A 22,821-nucleotide genomic window follows, 5' to 3' on the forward strand; every position below is an offset into this window, starting at 1 on the left:
TGGACAATCTGGGTAATAGCTTGTCAACTGGTATTGAATACAATACATTTTTCACTGCTAGACACATTTATAATGAAGCATTGGTATTTCTTTGTATAAGTGGTGTTGTTATTAAAGGTGACAGTGACAGTTTTTGCCATTCCTAATGTTTGATCATCCACTAAGCGCTTGAGTATTCTGGGTATAATAGAAACACATTTTTTATCTATTTTACAACACCAATACTGCCAGATGAGCTGTGCTGACTGCTGGCATAACATTGAAAAAGTTTTCTTTCAAAGGTTTTCTTTAACGGATGAAATACTGGAGAAATAAGTAATTAAATTGTATTAAGTATTAGCAGTATAGTATAAGTTGTTTTTTAAGTGGAAGAATGCACAGTATGAGGGAGGGGTGTAACACCCTATTCACACTGGACGCGTCTGTGGCGCGTTATGACTGCAACGCAAGTTTGTTCTGTCCTCTACGCGACCTCAATTCACACCGGAAACGTCTGTGGCGCGTTACGGCTGCGACACAATCAGGTTTAGTTGTCTTTACAGGATTTTAGAAGAGGAGCAATGCAGCTGTATTGGCGAGTTTGTGAGATAAAAATGTTAGTAGGCTATTTGTGGTGTCATAACTAGTGTTCTTCAACTTCTAGGATTAATCTCTCTTCGTCCATGATGTAACATCCTTCAATTTCTGGCCTTTTGCCACCGAAGTAGTGACGTGAAATACATGATTTTCTGACTTTTTTTGTATTTTACCTTGTGGCTCGGATGCAACCAACAAAGTTGGCAACCAACTGCATACTTATGAATAATTTATTTTAATTTGTTTAAGAATAGAAGTATGCAGTGGCATAACGACATCTCTGACGTTGATAACAAACCAAACCGTTTCAAAATCGGTTGAAAATTGAGCAAGTTATGGTCATTTAAAAAGTACATGTAGCACCAACACAATGTTATGGGTGAGCGAGTTGACTGTAGCAAGATGGCCGCCATGTGCAGACGTTCGACTCCGTGGGCCGGTGTTGGACCGAATTCTCACTCCCACGCAAAATCCCACTCCCCTACGCGTGAACGCGCACTGCCTTCCTAGCGTATTGCTAGTTGTAGTTTGACGAACCGAGGTTCCCTCGTTTTAGGCTTTGAGGAAACTGTCAGTAGGCTATTTAATTCATGTTTCATCAAAATATAAGTTATGTTGTGCTGCACTTGAGAGCCTATACGATTTGTATGTCGTGCTACTCGTAAAATCCGAATGATTGTCTCAAGAAAATAGACGTACTTTGGAGCTGCACTTGAAAAACGATGTTGATGTCGATGTTGTGCTACACTGTCCTATTATCGGAATGAGGGTAATATGTGAATTATGTTGTAGTTGCGACTGCTGTTATGTCACTGTCTGGTAAAAGCAAGCATCCTTCTTTGTATTCATTTGTACGAATCACTTTTAGTAGAACCATTCACTTCTGATTCTTTATTACGTTGTACTTGCTTTTATAGGTATACTTACTAAATGCACTATATGCCAATTAATTGGCATATAATCGTCTGGTAAATGAGTATAGCTACATTATTTTACAAATGTAGGCTATATAAAAAGGCCCCTACTCACAGGTCCCTCCTACCAGAATTTAACTTCTATTTCCCTCTCAGTAAACTACTTGCCTTTTTAGTACCTGATAAGCCAAGCCTGGACCTTCCCTTTGTGAATGGCTAGTGAAAAACATCTAATAAATGATGACATTTTGATTGGTTCCATCACATTTATTTTAAACAAAAAACTATAATGATATATTTAAAAAAAAAAGTAGAAAAAAAAGAAAGTGATAATTTAAATAAGAGTTTTAACAAGTTTGAGGCTTGATCATGAAAACAGCTTAGGGATGTTTACGGCAGGCAGCACAGACATATTCCTCTCAGTTGGATTTTAGCACAACAGTGATGGAACCTTCTGAGCGCTTAGTGGAGCTCAGCACCATTGATCCATACGTCACAATTAGTCACAAAACATGTTGTCAAATTATTTTTTGCAATCTCAAAAAGCTCATCCAGACAATGTCAACCGTGGGACGGGAAGTCCTTGGGTCCCAAGACGGACACCTGCAAAATTACAACTTTTCACAAAGCCCGGTTCCTGAGCTAATCGTTCCACTAAAATCCCACTATAAATCTTGCACCACACACACAGAGACAGACAGAGATGTATAGCATTATAGTATAGATGTAGATATATACAGTACATATAAAGTAGAGTCAGATGGCTGAGCGGTTAGGGAATCGGGCTAGTAATCTTAAGGTTGCCAGTTCGATTCTCGGCCGTGGAAAAAATGACGTTGTGTCCTTGGGCAAGGCACTTCACCCAACTTGCCTCGGGGGGAATGTCCCTGTACTTACTGTAAGTCGCTCTAGATAAGAGCGTCTGCTAAATGACTAAATGTAAGTACTGAGCAGAAGGATATTTAGTTTAGTCTTCATTTCATTATTTCTTAAAACATTTGTGCTTAACTTTTTTTATTTTTTTATTGTGCCTAAGACTTTACACAGTACTGTACATATATTGTACATATATACTGTATCACGATTTTTATAAATATATTTTTTATTAAATATGCTACACAAATTGAGAATTAATAGAAGAACATGCTCACACATTGTTATCCCAGGAGGAACAAACCACAGCTTTATCTTCAGGGAGCATCAAGCAGGATGATAAAGCCTTGAAAAGTAAGAACAGTAACACTTAAATTATGTTGGAACAAGCTACTATAGAGGATACAATTATATAAAATAAATACCATATTGGAGAAGGACATGCTCCGCTGAAATACACTTGACTCTTTGGAAAACATTTTCAATGTGGAGTCTGTGGAACAAGACAGACCTTTCTTAGCTAATCATGAAGAAAATATTGCAACTTACAGACAATGAATGTCCGTCTATTTAAAAAAATAAATAAAAATAAATAAATAGGTAAAAATAAAATATGAAAAATAAAAAATAAGATAACTTACCTTGTGATGTTGTAAAAACAGCTGACCCGTTTTGTGTCACAGTGATACCTGTCACAGCCCTGTATTAACAGATTGTGTTTAAGCATATATTTAAATCATAAAAAAAGATCTGCACAACTGATACAAGCCTGATGATTTTCCTTGGCGCATGGTTGGTTTACAATTTTTGTTTGTTACAATTAATTAATTAACTTACAAGTTTCTTGTATTTTTGCTGCAGATACACCTACCTGTTTGGTGTACTATGTTTCACACAATTGTATTCCTAAATAAAGCCAATACCAACCAGGGTTGTAACAAAATAGAACAGGTTGTATTCTGTTACATAGAAAACTAGAGAGGGTAAAATTTCTGGGGATATTGTAGGGTGTGCTTGCTTGCGTCGGATGCAGAGGGGTCCGTTTTTTAATGACATTTTTACAACTGATATTTCTGTATATTTTATATAAAAATGCATGCTTATTATTTATAAAGATTACATAGATTTAAAAGCATAATTTTGTTGCTGCTCATTTACAACTCAAAATACTAAGAGTGAAGTGTAGAATGAAATAGTTGTCTTCTCATTTCCCCTGCAAGAGGGAATGGTGATTAGCAGCCTCATAGTTGAATCAAAACGAATACATCTGGCAGACCGGTGTAAAAATCGACCTAACCCTTTATATTTTCAGGCATTTAGCCTACTCATATTGCATTCATTCATTAATAAAGAATCCCCTTTAAAGATTATTCTAACAACGGCGTTATCGGCAGTAGCTATCTCAGATGGAATCGCGATTCAAACAGTACAATCTGCTAACTGAAAATATGCCCCCAAAAACGTAAATAAGCTTGACATTTATTTAGTGGAAAATCGCTCATTCATGAAAAGCTCACTGGTAGCGATCATTGTCAGTAACAACGCAAAATGCGATATAGCCATGCGCGCAGATGGCACTGGGGACAGGGGGGACATGTCCCCCCCAGATTTCTAGTGACCCCGATCCGTCCCCACCACTCTCGCTAGGCGACAAGCATCAGTTAATAACTGCACAGCTGATTAGGCGACGTTAGCGTGCATTAGCGTGTGTAACGTTGGCCACAAAAAAGTACTAGGCCTACAAAAAAAAAAAAAAAAAAAGTATTATGCTTATTTTAAGTATTTCTGGAGCTGGCGTATTTACTGAAGCTGCAATAAACATTGCAAATATATATATACACACATATATTATACAAAATAACAAATTGAGTTGGAATCATTTGCTGACAGCTTGGTCCCCCCCAGTTCAAAAATCCCATCTGCACCCCTGGATATAGCCCTGTGTGGAGAAGATGCCCTGGTAAATTGTACTACTACAGTGTTCGTCTTGGTAGCGATTGCGTTGGTTGAATTCGATTTAACGATTTAAATAAATTATTTTCATGAACAGATTGACAAGTTTAGGCTGTGGCAATGAAGTTCTGGTTAGTAGTAAAGCATATATTTTGCTTATTAAAGTTATGTCTTATGAATTTAGAAGCTTGCTCAGGCTTCTAACAGTGTGTCTCACAAAGGGTGTGGGGAACAGGCTGTATTTTGTGTCTTAATCTCTTCATTTCAGAAGCAACCTTGAAACCGGGCTGAGACGGCACCCGAGCAGGTGAGACGCGCCAGCAAGAACAACTCCCTGATGCACGAGAAAGCTCAACCCTCTTTTCATCTTTTTGTTTTACTGCAACTGTATAATATATGCTGGGGCAGGGACAGATAGCCAGTTGGACTTCGTGAACCAACCCAAACTCTGTTGCGGGTAAGGAAACGTAGACAACCCCAGAGCTCTGTACTTGTTGATTTCCAACTGCTGTATGAAAGCTGATATTATCGGACCTCTGCGACTCCAGACCACTCTTTCTAGAACACAGACTTGTGTCATTGAATAACATCATTACATATTGGAATAGACACAAAATATTTCAGTCCTTCAGTAGTCAGATAGTTTCACCTATTGAAAGATTTTTTATTTAAGGCAGTGCCGAACATTTTCTGTCGCTGTTTGACTTCCTAAACAGCTGTGGATGTTTTTGTTAGCTACTAGTGTGTCTCGCGTAGGCTACAGCGTTGCAGTAAGCTACACAGGTAATGATAATTTCACCAACAAATCGTTTAATTGTAATCTAATGTCATAATAAATCCTACAACGAAAATGTATTAGTGAGGAATGTTTATTTTAACGATTGAAAACAGACGCATCATAGACCGCTGTAGTATGTGTTGCCCGGGCAACAGAGGCTAATGTCATGATGCTAATGCTTCAGTGAAATAGTAGACTACTGTTTCCGAAAGTAGATGTACTTCCTTAATAATGTCAGCTTATATTATACATTACACTTTTGTGTTTCATATCACAAAGTAAAATGAGTAAATAGTTATCACCCTGGCCTCTTTGCTTGTGGCGTTTCTGCAGCTGCCTTGCAGTAAAGCTATTGTTAGCCTAGTTATCTCCCAGAAGTTAAGCTGCTAAACGAATGTTCTGCTAGAGGTAGTCACGTGTGTTTTCGTGACGTTAGTCACGTCAGTGACTGTGGCTAGCAAGTTAGCCACCGTTAGCTTCAGTTTTTCCACAAAAACGTAATTCCTACTTAAACCATGCAATGGAACGTAAATAAAAATACAAGCAGCTCAATCGCTACCAAGACAAAACTTTTGACACCGACGTTCTCTATGTAGTCCAAATATTGAGGGATCTTTAGGGGTGCGAAAAGAAACATGAAACATTAAATATATGTGAGAGAACAAAGGTTGTGCCCTTGCCGAAGGCAAAGCACACCCAAATTGTATTTCTCATTGTTACTCACTCTTTGTGAATTTTGTGGCTTGACAGCAGTTTCAGACTTGTTATATTGGTCCAGGTCATTCTTCCGCTTCTTTCTGTCAAGTCTTTAAAGGAAGAGTCCTCACAAATTTAGGATATGTGACACAACAAAAGCTATCAGTACCTGCCATCCAAAATAGGATAAAACAATGTTTAAATACAAAATCCTACATCTTAATTTAGAATGTTGAAAATACAGATTTTGATGCGTACAGTGTACATTCTATACATTCTCATTTAGCCACCAATCAGCAACCACCAATAGACCTATAAACTGTGGCTAAACATTCCATTGTATTATCCAATTAAGCAGTTTTATGGCTTAGCTAAATCCTGGGTACCTGGAGAGAGGGCTGTGTTGCAGCTGGCTGTCTGAGACATGTTCACCCAAGGGGTGATCCTCTGTGGATGAGGGTTGGTGAACAGCTGCTTTGGAGTTTGACCAAATTCAAGAATCTGTGTCAACATGGCAATCCTTTGATCAGGGTCCATGACGCTTCTCAGAATGAGATGGGTAAAAGATAAGTATAGATTGTTAAAAAGTTCTCAACATAAAAAACAATGTACAATTAAATCCTTGGTATAAATACTTCTCACTAGATGTTAAGAAACTTAAAGGAAATTGAACATGATACAGTGGACTATGGATTCTGTGCACCATGTTTTAAAACTTCCAAATCGAATTCTATGCAATTGTATGCAATAATCTAATGATGGTTGGTTGTAATCAAGAATATGAAGAATGATGGCCCACAAAAAAGTGTAGGGGGATCTCTACGATGAATTGGGTCAAGGGAAGTAGTATAAATGGGTAGATGGTTAGTAGTAAACTTTGATACTTTGACTAGGATAAGCAGGTTGTATGAGGATTATTTTTACAAATGCAGATATGTTTGTAATTTCTGGTCTCACTAATGTAGATGGTAGAGCCTTGAAATGGAACAACTGAGCCAAGGTTACCTTATTGAGAAGGCCTTACCTGTCACAATCAATGCTACCCTCGTATGTCAAGGGATGAAACACTGTAAATCAGAAAATATATATTTTTTTCCCCCATTATATCACATCGCTACTCTAATAGTTTCTAAGGTGGTTTCTAAATTGAGTATTAACATTTTATTTTGGCCTCATAGCTTTATGATTTTACATGCACCGTTTTACAAAAGTGTTGGCCATTCTGCAAAGTTGTCCCAGGTGAGAATAACGTCTCATGAAGACTTTAGACTAAGATGCTAACTAAATAAATCAATTATTTTGGGGGCAGTGGCCTTAAATTACTGTAGTTTTTATTCTGAAAAAATAAATAAAAGTAAACAAAATAAAGCTCTGAATGTGAAACACAGACATTCATACATGTAATGAATACTATTTCAAGGCTTTTCATCAATTGTAATCTATAAATGCTGTGATTATCCAGGTGTCTCATACCATTGTGAGCCACCACCGCTTCACATCCTCTTTGTTTAAAGCCAAACACCAGGTCAATCCACTCATGCAGGTGTTCTGACACATACTGACTCTCAAATGCTTGACGATTCTTCTGAAGAAAATCACTAGCATCTGCATGAAACATTAAGAGAAATCCTCAGCCACGTTGTCAAGTTGTTGATCATTCATGCAAAATGAAGATTGTTTTCAAGATATTTGGTGTAGATACCTTGTGCCCATGGAGGAAGAACCACTTCTCCAACCCAGCTTCCATCCTGTCTTCTTCCCAAGTTTAGATTCAAACTGTTCACAAGGAAGCTGGTATCATCTCCATAAAAGTCAGGAATCAACTGAAAGAGGTTGACAAAAAGACATGAGAAAATGTTAAAATGAACATGCAGACAAATTTCATTTTGTTCTGTAATCCAAATGCCCTACCTCTTTGAAGTCTGTTGCACCTTCCAAGCAATTTCTCCATGTTTCTCCAATGCTATGAACAAATATAACAGGGTCCAGTAAATGGGCCTAGTAAAGTTGGCTGCAGGAGGTAAATGTGCACAAATGATAATACTACATGTTTAAAAGTTTAGGTTGATGTTGTTGTTCAGCCCTAGTAATTTTCATCCTTTATATTCTCAGTCTGATGTCAAGCATAAAGCATTTTAAATGAATTTCCAATCCACTAGTTGTTTGAATTAGCTTGTTTCAAAGGGATCTCTTTATTCAGATCAGTATGAGTGAAGCTTAAAAATATCAGTAGATGGGGAAAACCTATTGGGTAAATTTAAGTCATAATAAAGTTTAGGACCATTTCTACATATGATTGCCCTATTTCTTTGTTTTGATGCAACTGTTTCAACTGTGTGAGGCGACCACATATCATATTAGTGCAAGTGTAATCTCTTGCACCAAGGAAAATAAGAGAACCTTGTTTCAATCTACACTTTCACTGTTAGTATTTAAGAAACACATTTGTTTTTTAATCTATGCAGTCTTAATACATATTAGGTATGCATACTTATTTAAAATATGCAGAAATATCAGTTGTAAAATGTAAGTACACCCATGAAAAATCTTGTCTTTCTCCAAATATTAAAATGTAATAAGTTTGGAGGTGATGGTTGAGAAAGAAAACTGTCCCAGCAGCAGCGGCCGCAAGCACATCTCACAATTTCCCCAGAAATTGTACCCTCTCTAAATATAATTTGAGCATTTTCATTCATCATTTAAATATGTAATTATTATTTGAGCATTTCATCAATAATGACCATTACATTAATAATTTTTACTTAATTAGTAAACAATAGTCTACTTTAACTTACTTAATATAAATCAATTTAATATAAATCAATGTTTTTTATATAACATATCAATTCAAGATTTCAGTACTTGAAGTTCACAATTTGTTTTTTGATTAGGGCACTTTCAGTAGTTTCTAGTTTGTTGAGAATTGTTGTGTTTGCTGATCAAATATGTACTGTACTGTGTGTAATATACTGTAAATACATTATATATTTTCTCCCACTCTCCCTCTCTCTCATTTGCTCAGTGTCCCTAACTCTAAAATAGCTGTGTGTAAATGTCTCATCCTAGAGTCAGGTCTCGGATTCAGAAGCCAGTTTATTACATAGACTATAAATGAAGAATTAGGTAATGTAAGTCATGTGGGATGGGTTGATAAATAAAGCAGGCAGTAGGGCTGAACGATTAATTGCATTTGCGATAATATCGCGATGTGAAAAAACGAGATTTTGTAATAGCAAAGGCTGCGATTTTACTTTGGTCACATGACACGCTAAGTAACGCAGTTTGCATACGAAGGATCAACTTTGCACGTTACACTTTACCTTGACCTGTACGATGGCCTCAGGCTTGACAGAACCTGACACTACAGACACTTTGCCAATTTTGCCTTTAAAAAAGATGCTGCACAGTGTCAAGTATTGTGCAAAACCTGCCTGGCTAATGTTGCTACCTCACGGGGCAACACTACCAACCTAATTCGGCCCTAAAAAAACACCACAAAGCCATGTACGATGCATAGCTAAAATGCTGAACACCAGTGTGTCAAATAAGCCAAATAACACCCGACAGGATCACTGATCGAAATGTTTCAAAGCCTAACTCCATATTAATGTACTACTAAATTACTCAAGCAGTAACAGCGTTCATCACGAAAGATATGAGGCCCCTCGGTGATACACATACGGTAGGATCACTATGGCTGACCGTGCCATACTGTTTCTGTTAGGCTACTGACTGGATCAGAAATGTTCAGACAGTGTTTCTTTTTCTTCTAAGATTTAACCTTTAGATGCGTGAGTTCTAAATATTTCCGACTGTCTCCACAGCGCAAGTTATTTTTCCGAAATGGTAGCTAACTAGCTAGCTTTAGTTAAGAAACTGCAACTAAAGCATATACGTTTCTAGTTTAGCTTTGATTTACCTAAATATTTTCTATGAGGTAGGCTACGGCGGTATGTTCTCCTTAGTTTTTCTGAACTTTGTGTGTTATGTTGCTGACTGGAGATCAGTAGGCTAGTATATATCTATATTAATAATAGGCCTACATCATATAATAATCGCATATTAAATCGCAATTGCAAATTAATCGCGATCATGTTATTTTCTGAAATCGTTCAGCCCTAGCAGGCAGACAGGCATTCATACTGTTTGATTGATTGTTAGAATAGGCAAAAGAAGTGACCTAAGTCAGAGGTTCTGAAACTTTTAAGACCACCTCTCATCAAACCATAACATCAAAGGCCCCTACAATTCTAAAAACATCCAGTCAGCAGCAGTTCAACTTGATTGATAGGACAATCCAACGACTGATGTTGGCTTCTGCAGCAGGAGATAGATGTAGAGGACTGATTGAGTGAAAGGTCACCCCTCTCCATTTGAAGCCATCAATTTTCAGAAATTTTAACGCCTGGGACACACTGGCTGCGAAGCGCCTGGACGCGCCGCGCAGCGCCACGATCGGCTACGACTGAGCAAAAACTGTTCACACCAGACGCGCATTTCTCCGTGCCGGTCACCAAGCCTTTCTGCTACTCTGAGTTTTCCTTTACGCTGACATGGTACATAAACATGGCATTGGCTATATCCCAGCATTGATCCTTATCTACGTTGTCCTTGTAAAATTGTTGCTGGGGGATCATACAACTCCCTGTGCTTTTCAACTTCGAGAATTCATTTGATGCTGATTTTAGAAATCGACTTGGGGGTTCTCTCTCGGTAGGCTATGTCTGCACGCGTGTGTGTTGTGCAACGCGTGACAACTTGTTTCTCTCAAACAAACAAAACAACTACGGGCATGCTAGCTCAACGGATCAATCCGTTTATTTTCATTCGTTTTCATCAGGGTAACCACATGTAAAGGACGTTCGTTACCAACATTGTGTAATTATGAAGTCTACAACCTTACAAATGTTCACCGTAGTCTACAATTAATGGAATAAAATCTTAACATGTTTGGTAAATGGTAAATTTACTTTGTAAAAATGTGAAGTCGGAATTTAAGAGTTTTAGAAAAGAAAAGGGGTAATTTTGTTTTTATTTTCCTTCGTTGGTTATTGTTGGTTCAATGTGGTCAAATATGGATTGTAATTTGAACATGAATAGGGCTAACGATGGTCTGGGGGCAGAATGAACCAATCCAAACATGGATTACATGAAACAAAAGTATGGTAACGATAGTTTGTTGCAAATTCAAATATGAATTGATAAATGTGGGTTTACGAGTGTCGGGTCGTTTTGTTTTAAGGACCTTATTGAATTACGAAAAAAGCTTGTGCAGAAACAAAAGAAAGAAAAAAAAGAAAATAATACCTTTAAGCCTGGGCTTTTTCTGATTGGATGGAGGCAGGTAGAGTTAGAGATAAAGAAATATTAGAACAGAATAGTGTGGGAAATTGTTCATTTATTTCCCCAAAATGCTAGATTCACGATTCAGATTTTCTGGATGGTAAGGAAACGACGGCGCGTGTCTCGATTAAATCAGACAAGGTTTTGCCAGGAAACTAAGAACAGACTACGAACGCAAGGTTAGACATTTATCATACCTTTAGGACTCAGGCATCTTCTGACAGACGGTTCCGAGAACGTCTTTTGCAAGATAGCTCGTAGTTAGGGACAGGGTCAAAATTACCCATACAATTATGAAAAATTATGACTTTTATAATGATTTTATGACTATAAAACCTCACACAAAAAGCAGAGTATTCCTCTCTGAAAATAGCATGAAATCTTCACTAATCTCAATAACTTTTCCAGACTTGTGTCAAAAAATCTCAAATATACACCAGATTATTCTAATAATGTCTGGCCTACTTCCACACCCTTTACTTTTTCAATAAAGTTTTGAATAAAATTCCAATTAATTGCTAATCTCTGAAAATAGCATGAAATCCTCGCTAATCTCAATATATTTAACCAAAAAAATAAAAATCTCAAATTCACACCAGATTATTGTAATAATGTCTGGCCTACTTCCACACCCTTTACTTTTTCAATAATGTTTTTAAAAGAATGATAGAAAATTGCTAATCTCTGAAAATAGCATGAAATCTTCACTAATCTCAATAACTTTTCCAGATTTGTGTCAAAAAATCTTGAATATACACCAGATTATTCTAATAATGTCTGGCCTTCTTCCACACCCTTTACTTCTTCAATAAAGTTTTTAATAAAATTCCAATTGATCGCTAATCTCTGAAAATAGCATGAAATCCTCGTTAATCTCAATATATTTTTCAAACTTGTGTCAAAAAATCTCAAATATACACCAGATTATTCTAATAATGTCTGCCCTACTTCCACACCCTTTACTTTTTCAATAAAGGTTTGCATAAAATTCAAATTAATTGCTAATCTCTGAAAATAGCATGAAATCCTCGCTAATCTCAATATATTTGTCAAAAAAAAAAAATCAAATACACACCAGATTATTGTAATAATGTCTGGCCTGCTTCCACACCCTTTACTTTTTCAATAAAGTTTTGAATAAAATTCCAATTAATCGCTAATCTATGAAAATAGCATGAAATCCTTGCTGATCTCAATATCTTTTTCAAACTTGTGTCAAAAAATCTCAAATATACACCAGATTATTCTAATAATCTCTGGCCTACTTCCACACCCTTTACTTTTTCAATAAAACTTTTTCTTAAATGATAGAAAATCGCTAATCTCTGAAAATAGCATGAAATCCTTGCTGATCTCAATATCTTTTTCAAACTTGTGTCAAAAAATCTCAAATATACACCATATTATTCTAATAATCTCTGGCCTACTTCCACACCCTTTACTTTTCCAATAAAGTTTTGAATAAAATTCCAATTAATTGCTAATCTATGAAAATAGCATGAAATCCTCGCTAATCTCAATATCTTTTTCAAACTTGTTTAAAAAAATCTCAAATATACACCAGATTATTCTAATAATGTCTGGCCTACTTACACACCCTTTACTTCTTCAATAAAGTTTTGAATAAAATTCCAATTAATCGCTAATATCTGAAAATAGCATGAAATCCTCGCTAATCTCAATATATTTTTCAAACTTGTTTCAAAAAATCTCAAATACACACCAGATTATTCTAATAATGTCTGGCCTACTTCCACACCCTTTACTTTTTCAATAATGTTTTTAAAAGAATGATAGAAAATCGCTAATCTGTGAAAATAGCATGAAATCCACGCTAATCTGGTGTATATTTGACACAAATTTGAAAAGGATATTGAGATTAACGAGGATATCATGCTATTTTCAGAGATTAGCGATCAATTGGAATTTTATTCAAAACTTTATTGAAGAAGTAAAGGGTGTGGAACTAGGCCAGACATTATTAGAATAATCTGGTGACAGTTTGGTTTTTATATCCATAAAAATATTATAAAAGTTATAATTTTTCAAAATTGTATGGGTAATTTTCACCCTGTCCCTAACTCGACGCTGCAAAGTAGCGTCTTCCGAATGTGAGACGAATGTCGAATGTCGAATATGAAACTAACTTCACCTCGCTTGTTAGACTTTACATGAGTCTGATTACCGCCAGAAGGCATTTGATTTCAAAGAAAGGGAAAGTCTGTTTTGAAAATGCTACACTTCAAATGCTATTAATGTTAATTCTTTGGCTGAATTCTCTACTTGAAAATAGGCGCATGCGCTTGAGCCTAGCAGAAGTTGATTCTTTCATTGAAGCTCATTCTGCATAGCCTGACGTTGTCATACTCATAATTCTAGTCAGAATATGAGTCTGAAAACTCTCCGTTGGGCTGTGACTACGGGGCGTGTTTCAACCGAACTCGTAAAACAAATGCCTCTTCGCTCAATTGGATAGACCTACAACCAATCAGAGCAACGTAATATGTTGTTTGTTGAAAACGAATTCAACTCAAGGGCTCTTTCGTGACGTTGTTGATTACGTTACTGTTGATCATCTGTCCATCATCGTATAAAGCCCGCCCTGGCAATTTCATTGGTCCGCCCAGATCCTGGTTTTATGTAGTTGTTCCCAATATGAGACCCTCCAGACCCAACTTCCCGACCAAATTGTTTTGTGGGCGGGGAGAAGTTGGGCTGGCAGCCAGGCTACATTCTGCATGCAGTGCCCACACCAGTCATGAGATGAAAAATAAAAAAAAATTGACGTTGAAAAGAGAAATGTAGTGTTGAATTGTAGAATTGTGTGTTATGTGAACGGGGTTACTGTAATATCTACATGTGATTTCAACACGTGCGTAGTGATATCCATTGACATGGAAGCAATCGATGGTTTTTATTTTATTTTTTATAGCTGGGTATTTTGTGAGAGTTCACAGATGTTACTGTTGTTTAAGGAAATGTATGTGAAGGGTTATGAAGACGTGATTAGAAAGGTTGTTTTACACACTTTGATATGTTGAAAAGGGAACCATGAATATCCTTTGAAGAAGTATATGGGCTAAACATTTTAAGTCAAAATAGTGAACTCTTGTTTTTTTTTTTTTTTTTTTATACGGTATTAGATGTAATTTGGTATAGAGTGGGAAAGAGAAAATAACTAAAATATACTTTTATTTGCGTTTAATTGTCATTGGTTTTAAGTTTTGTTTGGGTGTTTATCAGGGCTTGGCATAATGTTTTGGGATAAACAGTTAGGCTGTGATGAGGATGTTTTAATGATGGTATTAATGCATAACGAAGGTTATTATAACCTTTGTTCTGAAATAATTTGGGGAGAATCATTAAGTCTGATAAATTGTGGTTATGATGGTTGGAGCTAATTAGCTTGTTTTGGACTGCAGCCAAAGCAGGTTATGAAGTTCTACCTATCTAGCATATATAGAAAATATAGTTGGGAAATATGTTTGGTTAATGGCTACATTAAGAAAATGTTATGGTCTATATTTTATTTTGGAATCATACAGATTAAATTCTGGTTTGGGGTAGTGGTGCTAGTTTTCCTCATGTCTTTGAAAAGAGATGTGATTTGTTCAATCTAGAAGGAAAAAAGGGAATCTAAAATATAGAGGTATCAATTCTAACTGTTCCTAAAAGGCTTTTGGGGAAAAGATAATAAGAGACTGAAAGTTGAGGTTATCCGTAATTTGGTTGTTTTTAAAATAGTTTTATTCTCTACAAATTGGTTCAAAAGTTGATTGCTTCAGTGGAAGCTTGTCAATTAATAAAAGGGACAATAATTAACATATTTACTGATAGTTAATACACCATTGGTGTTACATATGATTTTGGGAAAGGTATGGAAACATAGGAAGTTTCTTATGTTCACCTGTGAAGCAAATTGCTGTTACTAAAACAACTTGCTGTATGGAAATGTGGGGCTCACTCTAACAATGCTAATTATTTCACAGGGAAATGCTAGTGCTGACACTAGTTGGAGCAGTTTCTGGATTGCCTGCATGCAATGATGTAATACGTTTTGATGATTGACATATGTTTACAGAAAGTGACGACGAGAGGGTGTTACCATGTCCGGATAAGCCTAACTTGCCAAATTTAAGTTTACAGGACTCTTTCGAGGCAAATTGTTGCGTGACTTTGATAAAATATTTGTCACAGATTCTTTAAGGGAAGCGCAGGCTTCTTAGAAAGGACGAGGTGACAGTTAGGGATTTATGACTGACTGAGCCAAACGGAAAGTGACGTAGGGGGTTTTATAGTTTTATGACATTAGTATAAGACTGTGAGGGGTTTGATGTAATACTGTTGAGTTGAAAATATTGGAATGTATTTGACCCAGAGTGAGAATGTTGTTTTTGTTTGAGTATATTTTACAAGATTTACAGAATACAGCGGAAAGATGGAGAAAGGAATGGAGAAATAGAGATTCGAACTTGGTCAAGCTTTTGTTAATTTAGATTATACTTACATGGGATTTTTCTTTGAGAATATGTAATGATAATGGGTCACACTTGGTTAAGGAAGCTTTAAAGTTTGGAAGTTATTTTGGTGTTGATAGGAGTCAACATTGTGTTAATTACTTCAGTTGAATGAGAGAACTGGACCTTGAAGACTAAGTCAGACGACAAGAAGTCAGTTACCTTTAACTGACCTCTGTGAGAATGTAATTGTTTATCACTGTGCAACCTTTTGTAGTCTACTTTCTGTGAGATTCACAGGCAGGTGAAAGAGATGTGGTGAAAGGAGTTGAAAAAGAAAATCCGGGGTGGACGGGGTCATTCCAAATTCTCCTGACTACAAATTCAGCTGTGATAATCGAGGGGAGAGCATCGTGGGTTCATGCAGGTCTCTGCAAGCGTGCAGCTGGTCTGGCGGCGGAAGGAGAGGACACGCGTTCTGCGTTGAACCAAGGAAGATTCAGAGTCTGTGCGTATAGTACAGTTTGTTTTGGAAGTTGAGCAATTTGATCGTCGTTTGCAACTTGATCGACTAGGCTGCATTGCCTACGAGAAGAATACAGTCTACTGAAGATGATAATCATGGACATCACACAACCATGGCATCCGTTTCCGAACCTGTACTTTGTTGTGGTATAGGAACAATAAGATTTATCTTTGGGAATGTTGTTACTTATAGTGTGTATTAACAATTCTATTGATGCTATGATTATGTAATGGTTTCAACTGTTCCACCGATAATAATGCGATTGCTGAACAAACTAGAGGGGGATATGAATGATAGTATGAATTCAGATTTACAGATGAAGATATTCATGCGTAATGTGTTTGCTTCTGATGTTCTAAATGTAGGGGTCTGTCTAGATTGATGGGAATACATTTGCTTTATATATGTCTGTATTCGGTATGGATGCCTTTTACTGAGTTTTATAACGTGCTTGGGTTTGATGGTTATTCTCGTTCTTACCTATAGACGGCTCTAAGTTTAGATGTGTGGAATGTTGTTAAAAAAAAGAGGGGCAATGTGGAGGACATTTTGGGCTTATGTATGTAAAAGTAATGTGTATGTGATGTTCGGGACCACTCTTCCGAACGACCTGTAGCTTACATGTCCTTCGTTATGACGGGTCCAGGGTACTCTGTAAACTTATGTTTTGTGCAAACTAAATAAATTGTATTGAACCGCCATCTTGACTATTCAAACTACACAGCACCGTCAGAATTTTCCTTCACAGAACTCATCCCAGCCCCTTCACTGTGATTGGTCCAAGCCCCTTCACTGTAATTGGTCCTCTGGCCATCCTTTGCACCATACGCCCTACTCGCACATGCAATAGGAGTCTGTATAATAACTTCTGTTAATTTATTTCATTAATGAACTAATGCGATTAACAAAGGCATTTGCAATTAAATTAAACTAAGCGCTTAACACACCGGAGTTCGTAATAACTTATAAGGAATTTGCTTTTACAATCGATTATCAGCTAACAGAATCACAATATAAAGTGGATATACTTTCAGAATAGATAAGTGAATTTAGTTACATAAATGAATGTGTTTACTGATGTCAAAACTGCCTGCACATTGCAAATAGCGCTGTACGGTGAATTATGACAACTGGCTCAACCATTGTGCATGTAATGACTTCTGTTATGAACTAAATGTTTAGATGTTTGTGGTGGTAAGACAATTTAACAGAGAAACAAAATAGTACATTTTGATCAACATAAGCAATGTATTACGTAGGAAACAGCAGACAAATGAAGGCTACATAACCATTTGCATGAATGTAGGCTACCACAGCATTGGCAATTTGATTAGAATAGATTATGTTGAGGTTGAACAAGTACTTCAAGAGAATTTCAATTGTGATCTGAGAAATATAGGAACCAAAACCGCTGATAAGAACTGTCATCACCAGCTGCATCACGGGCACTGCACTATCTATAAGTCCAGACATCTGTGTGTGTCACCGACATCATCTATAAATCCAGGAATCTGTATGCCTGTGCCACCAATTTTATCATGGGCACTATGCACTGTGTGTGTGTGTTTTACGTTAAAAGACTCCAAGAGACACATATTGTATCAGAATGGTTCTAAGAATATGGCAGTGATTTAAGTGTACTTCAGTGGCCTTCCTGACAGAGCATCTTTGGGAAGAAATGAAGAAACAGGCTAAAATGTACCACCGTCTGCAATAAATACATGATGCCATTATGTCAGTATGTTATATCACCATTGCAGAATGTTTTGGACACCTTGTAATTTAGGCTAATCTGGAAACAAAACAGAGTACAACCTGGCACTAGATGGGTGTACCTAATAAACTGGTGTTTAGTCAGCTAATGATCTTTTCATAGGTAAAATATCTGTGTTATGTTGACTGTAACTAAGTGTTATGGAGGTGTCACACGTTATAAGCAATAAACATAAATTAAATATAGTAATGATGCCATAATATGAAACGTCAGCAAATAAACATAATAGGCTGTGCTTTTACAAACACAAAAATGATCTTTAAATCATAGTTAGCAACTACTAACTTATTAAACATGCGGTCTGCGTTGTCGTAGCGGCCATTTTGTAGGCACAGCATGTGCTCTGGAGCTGAAAGTGTGAAAATTATGAGTTGTGTAAGTAACTATGTAGGTAACTTATTAAAGAAAACAAATATTTCAATGGAGCCCATTTTTGAAATAGGCAATACTGATATCAACATTTACTATTAACACAAAAAAGTACACATGCTTTACTAAATCATTTGGCAACAACATTTAATGAAACTATTGTCAAATACTTTGCAAAATAAAATACTTACCCACTCTCACCAAGTAGAATAGCACATAGCCAGGAGAGGAGTAATGACTGCCATACATAAAACGGGGTTCAGGCATGTCTTTGTACCGCATCTATAAAAGAAGACACCAATTACTTCTTACCACATGAAGGCCATATCACAGATTAAACTTATTTTAGGATGGGAGCAGTGGCCCGTGATGTGTAAGTAAAATAAGGAGACAGTGCAATCCAGGGATTGAAATAAACTTTTTTACTTGGTGGCACTGGTGCTCCCAATTTAGGAGTTAGGAGCACCAGCAAAAATGTAGGCGCACCCACCGAATATTAAGAATCACCACAACTACAATTTGTATGTAACCCCTTTCTAGTGGTTTTCTGACACACCAGAGTCACAGTCATAACATAAACAGGATCCTGGGTTTCCAGCTAAAGGATGATTTGACTAGTCAAATCTGTTTACCAACTAGAGCTAGAGAATTCAGAGTTTAGTAGGCTAACAACCAGATAATAATGTTATGTTACTTAGCGCGGTGCCTTCACTGAAGAATTACTTAGTGTTTCTAAAAAAAAATCCAAAACTCCCCAGACCTATTCTTAATGTGTTACGTTCCTTAACTAATGACAGATACAGTTTATACTAACTAAAACACTTTACAACCATGTAACAAGACCTAAATCATAACAACATTTATTGCTCCCTTGTTGGTAAACCTTTAGAGGATTTTGGTTGAATATAAATTCAGAAACAACAACAATCACATACAGTCCACTTATCAAACATCAAATGTACATATCAAAGTGTAAACCATTTTCTTATATACTCATGAAAATGAACTGAATACATAGCAGTGACGTGCAGTCAGGGTAGGCAAGGTAGGCACTGCCTACCCTGCCAAAATTCAAACGTAAAAATGTTTATTAAATCATTTTATTTAATAAACTTGTATTTGTATTTTTACTGATTATTCTTGTGATTTATATATGCAATCTGTGTGTTATTCCAATTGTTTAGACGTTACGATAACAAATGTAGCAGTTACGCATAATCAAATACAAAAAAATTGTAGAATAAGCAGTGCTTTTACTGTCCATTCATTGCGGACAAGCGAAAAACTGCGCACTTCGATCGTGTATTATTCAACATGTACGTCGAAAAGCACAACTCTGCTGTGCCTTTGCACGTAAATATGTTATGCCAGTAATCATCTACGTTACGTATCAAACATGGACCAATTAAAATCGAGATATTACTGGACATTTGCGCAGCTAACGTCATTACATTATAAGCGTAATCCCCGCAAAATTCAAGTCAAAATGACAGCAGCGGTGTCTGCCGATATCACAGAGTTGAGGAATTTCTCCTAGCTCGATTTTATTCAAAAAATGAGTTAAGAACAAGGTCTACGCCAGACTTAGATGGACTACTGCAGCAAAAGGGACAACATGTTTTCGATCGTTTCAAACAGACTGGTATGGAAAAAAAGATTGTCTATTTGGCTGTGCTAACAGTCAGCGGCTCGTGACGTTAGTGACGTTAGTCACGTCAATGACTGTGGCTAGCAAGTTAGCCACCATTAGCTTCACTTTTCGCCACAAAAACGTAATTCCTACTTAAACCATGCAATGGAACTGAAAAATACAAGCAAATCAATCGCTACCAAAACAAAACTTTTGACACCGACGTTCTCTATGTAGTCCAAATATTGAGGGATCCTTAGGGTTGCGAAAAGAAACATGAAACATTAAATAAACTCTAAATAAGTTCGGAAATGTTTTTTCGGTCAACTCTTCCTACCCTTCAATAATACCAATTGGTATTGTATTGTATATAGTTGGAAAGCCTGATTAGTAAAGAATATATTGTGCTTATTAAAGTTATGCATTGTGCTTATTAAAGTTATGAACTTAGAAGTGTGCTCAGGCTTAAACATTGGGTCTCACACTGAGTGTGGGAAGCAGGCTGTTCTTTGTGTCTCTATCTCTTCATTTTCAGAAACAACCTTGAAACTGGTTGGAGATGGCACCCGAGCAGGTGGGACGCGCGTAGGCAAGAACAACTCCCTGACGCACGAGAGAACAAGCTCAACCCTTTTTTGATACTTGTGTTTTCAATTGCATTGTATATAATATGCTGGGGCAGGGAAAGATAGCCAGTTGGACTTCGTGAACCAGCCCAAACTCTGTTGCGGGTAGGGAAACTTAGACAACTCCAGAGCTCTGTACTTAGTTGATTTCCAACTGCTGCATTAAAGCTGATATTATCGGACCTCTGCGACTCCAGACCACTCTTTCTAGAACACAGATTTGTGTCATTGAATACTATCATTACATATTGGAATAGACACATAGAATTAGAATCCTTCATTAGTCACCTTTACAACGAGGTACAACTTGTAAGGATCGTGCATGAGTGAATGAGTAACACAGCTAACCGTGTGGGTAGCGGCCCAAAAATGTTTGCCAAAATCCTCTTCAATATTCTTCTGTTGGTATTCACTCTCGTTTTGAGCTTCAAGTGGGATCAGCTTGGGCGTGCTGTATGTGCCAGAGTGACCAACGCAAACATGTTGGCTGACTTGCTGAGGTGCCAAGCTGTTGTGGCTGCGTATGGATCTTCCATACGCAGCCACTGAGGTCCCTGACAGTGTAAAATGAATAAAGTGTAAAAATGGCCAATATGTGTTGTTTTTTCCGTATTACTGTGGGAGAGTGCAATTATCCAATCCACCAAGCAACTCAAAACGAGAGTGAATACCAACAGAAGAATATTGCCGGGGATTTTGGCAATTATTTTTTGGGCCGCTACCCATATGGTAGTTGTGTTGCTCATTCCGCGAATGCACGATCCTTACAAGTTGTACCTCGTTGTAAAGGTGACTAATCAGGCTTTCCAACAATATACGAATTGGTATTATTGAAGAGGAGGAATAATCGACCAAAAATAAAGTTTCCGAACTTTTTTTAAGGGGTTTATCTATGTGAGAACAAAGGTTGTGCACTTGCCGAAGGCACTAACGTCACGAAAACACGCGTGACTACCCTTGGCAGAACATTCGTTTCGCATCTGTTAACTTGGGGGATAGCTAGGCTAACTATAGCTTTACTGCAAGGCAGCTGCAGAAACGCCACAAGCAAAGAGGCCAGGGTGATAACTATTTACTCATTTTACTTTGTGATATGACACACAATTGTGATGTGTAATGTACAATATAAGCTGATATTATTAAGGAAGTACATCTACTTTCGGAAACAGTAGTCTACTATTTCACTGAAGTATTAGCATCATGACATTAGCCTGTGTTGCCCGGGCAACACATACTACTGTGGTCTATGATGTATCTGTTTTCAATCGTTAAAATAAACATTCCTCACATATACATTTTCGTTGTAGGATTTATTCTGACATTAGTAAACGATTTGTTGGTGAAATTACCATTACCTGTGGTTTCAAACCAGTGTAGCTCACTGCAACGCTGTAGCTTACGCGAGACACACTACAAAAACATCTACAGCAGCTGTTTAGGAAGTCAAACGGCGACAGAAAATGTTCGGCACTCCCCTTACTTAACTACTAACCTGAACTTCATTGCCACAGCCTAAACGTTGACAATCTGTTCATGAAAATAATTAATTTCAGCCTAAACCGTACAACGGAACGTTAAATCGAATTCAACCAACGTAGACTACTGCTGTGTTCGTCTTGGTAAATTCTACTACGGTACAGTACTAAATTAGTAGAATTTACCGGGGCAGCTTCTCCACACAGGGCTATATCGCATTTTGCGTTACTGACAATGAATGATCACTACCAGTGATCTTTTTATGAATGAGCGATTTTCCACTAAATAAATGTCAAGCTTATTTACGTTTTGGGGGGCATATTTTCAGTTAGCAGATGGTACTGTTTGAATCGCGATTCCATCTTCTACTGCCGGGTAACGTCGTAGAATAATATTCAAAGGGGGTTCTTTATTAATGAATGAATGCAATGAGTAGGCTAAATGCCTGAAAATATCATGAGAAGGGAAAAACTTAAAATGACGTTTAAGTCATAGAGATTAGGTCAATTTTTACACAGGTCTGCCCAATTTATTCGTTTTGATTCAGCTATGAGGCTGCCTCTTGCAGGGGAAATGAGAAGACATCTATTTCATACTACACTTCACTCGTATTTTGTAAATGAGCAGCAACAAATATATGCTTTTAAATCTATGTAATCTTTATAAATAATAAGTATGCATTTTTATATAAAATATACAGAAATATCAGTTGTAAAAATGACATTCAAAAACGGACCCCTGTGCAACCGATGCAAGCAAGCACACCCTACAATTTCCCCAGAAATTGTACCCTCTCTAGTTGTAATTTGCTGCTGCAATGAAAACTCAAC

At 37.0% G+C, this 22,821-nt stretch overlaps 1 protein-coding gene across 3 annotated transcripts in view; it reads right to left on the reverse strand.

Moving 5' to 3' along the window:
* Positions 1 to 22,821, reverse strand: part of nsmaf (neutral sphingomyelinase (N-SMase) activation associated factor) — a 134,314-nt gene that overhangs the window by 36,627 nt on the left and 74,866 nt on the right. For 2 of the 3 annotated variants that reach the window (XR_009932248.1, XM_062479027.1), the window contains exons 15-25: positions 18,451 to 18,541; positions 18,176 to 18,239; positions 7,702 to 7,753; positions 7,493 to 7,613; positions 7,264 to 7,395; positions 6,815 to 6,857; positions 6,177 to 6,334; positions 5,819 to 5,900; positions 3,005 to 3,063; positions 2,789 to 2,856; positions 2,642 to 2,709 (exon numbers count right to left, since the gene is read on the reverse strand). Coding sequence is in view for 2 of the 3 variants with exons in the window: in XM_062479027.1 (XP_062335011.1) it covers positions 2,642 to 2,709; positions 2,789 to 2,856; positions 3,005 to 3,063; positions 5,819 to 5,900; positions 6,177 to 6,334; positions 6,815 to 6,857; positions 7,264 to 7,395; positions 7,493 to 7,613; positions 7,702 to 7,753; positions 18,176 to 18,239; positions 18,451 to 18,541 (938 nt within the window). In the remaining variant the exon portion in view is untranslated. The remainder of the gene's footprint in view (positions 1 to 2,641; positions 2,710 to 2,788; positions 2,857 to 3,004; positions 3,064 to 5,818; positions 5,901 to 6,176; positions 6,335 to 6,814; positions 6,858 to 7,263; positions 7,396 to 7,492; positions 7,614 to 7,701; positions 7,754 to 18,175; positions 18,240 to 18,450; positions 18,542 to 22,821) is intronic. The other variant, XM_062479028.1, reaches the window with a different exon arrangement.

The sequence above is a fragment of the Osmerus eperlanus genome, chromosome 15 (assembly GCF_963692335.1).
Source record: "Osmerus eperlanus chromosome 15, fOsmEpe2.1, whole genome shotgun sequence".
Taxonomy (NCBI): Eukaryota; Metazoa; Chordata; class Actinopteri; order Osmeriformes; family Osmeridae; genus Osmerus; species Osmerus eperlanus.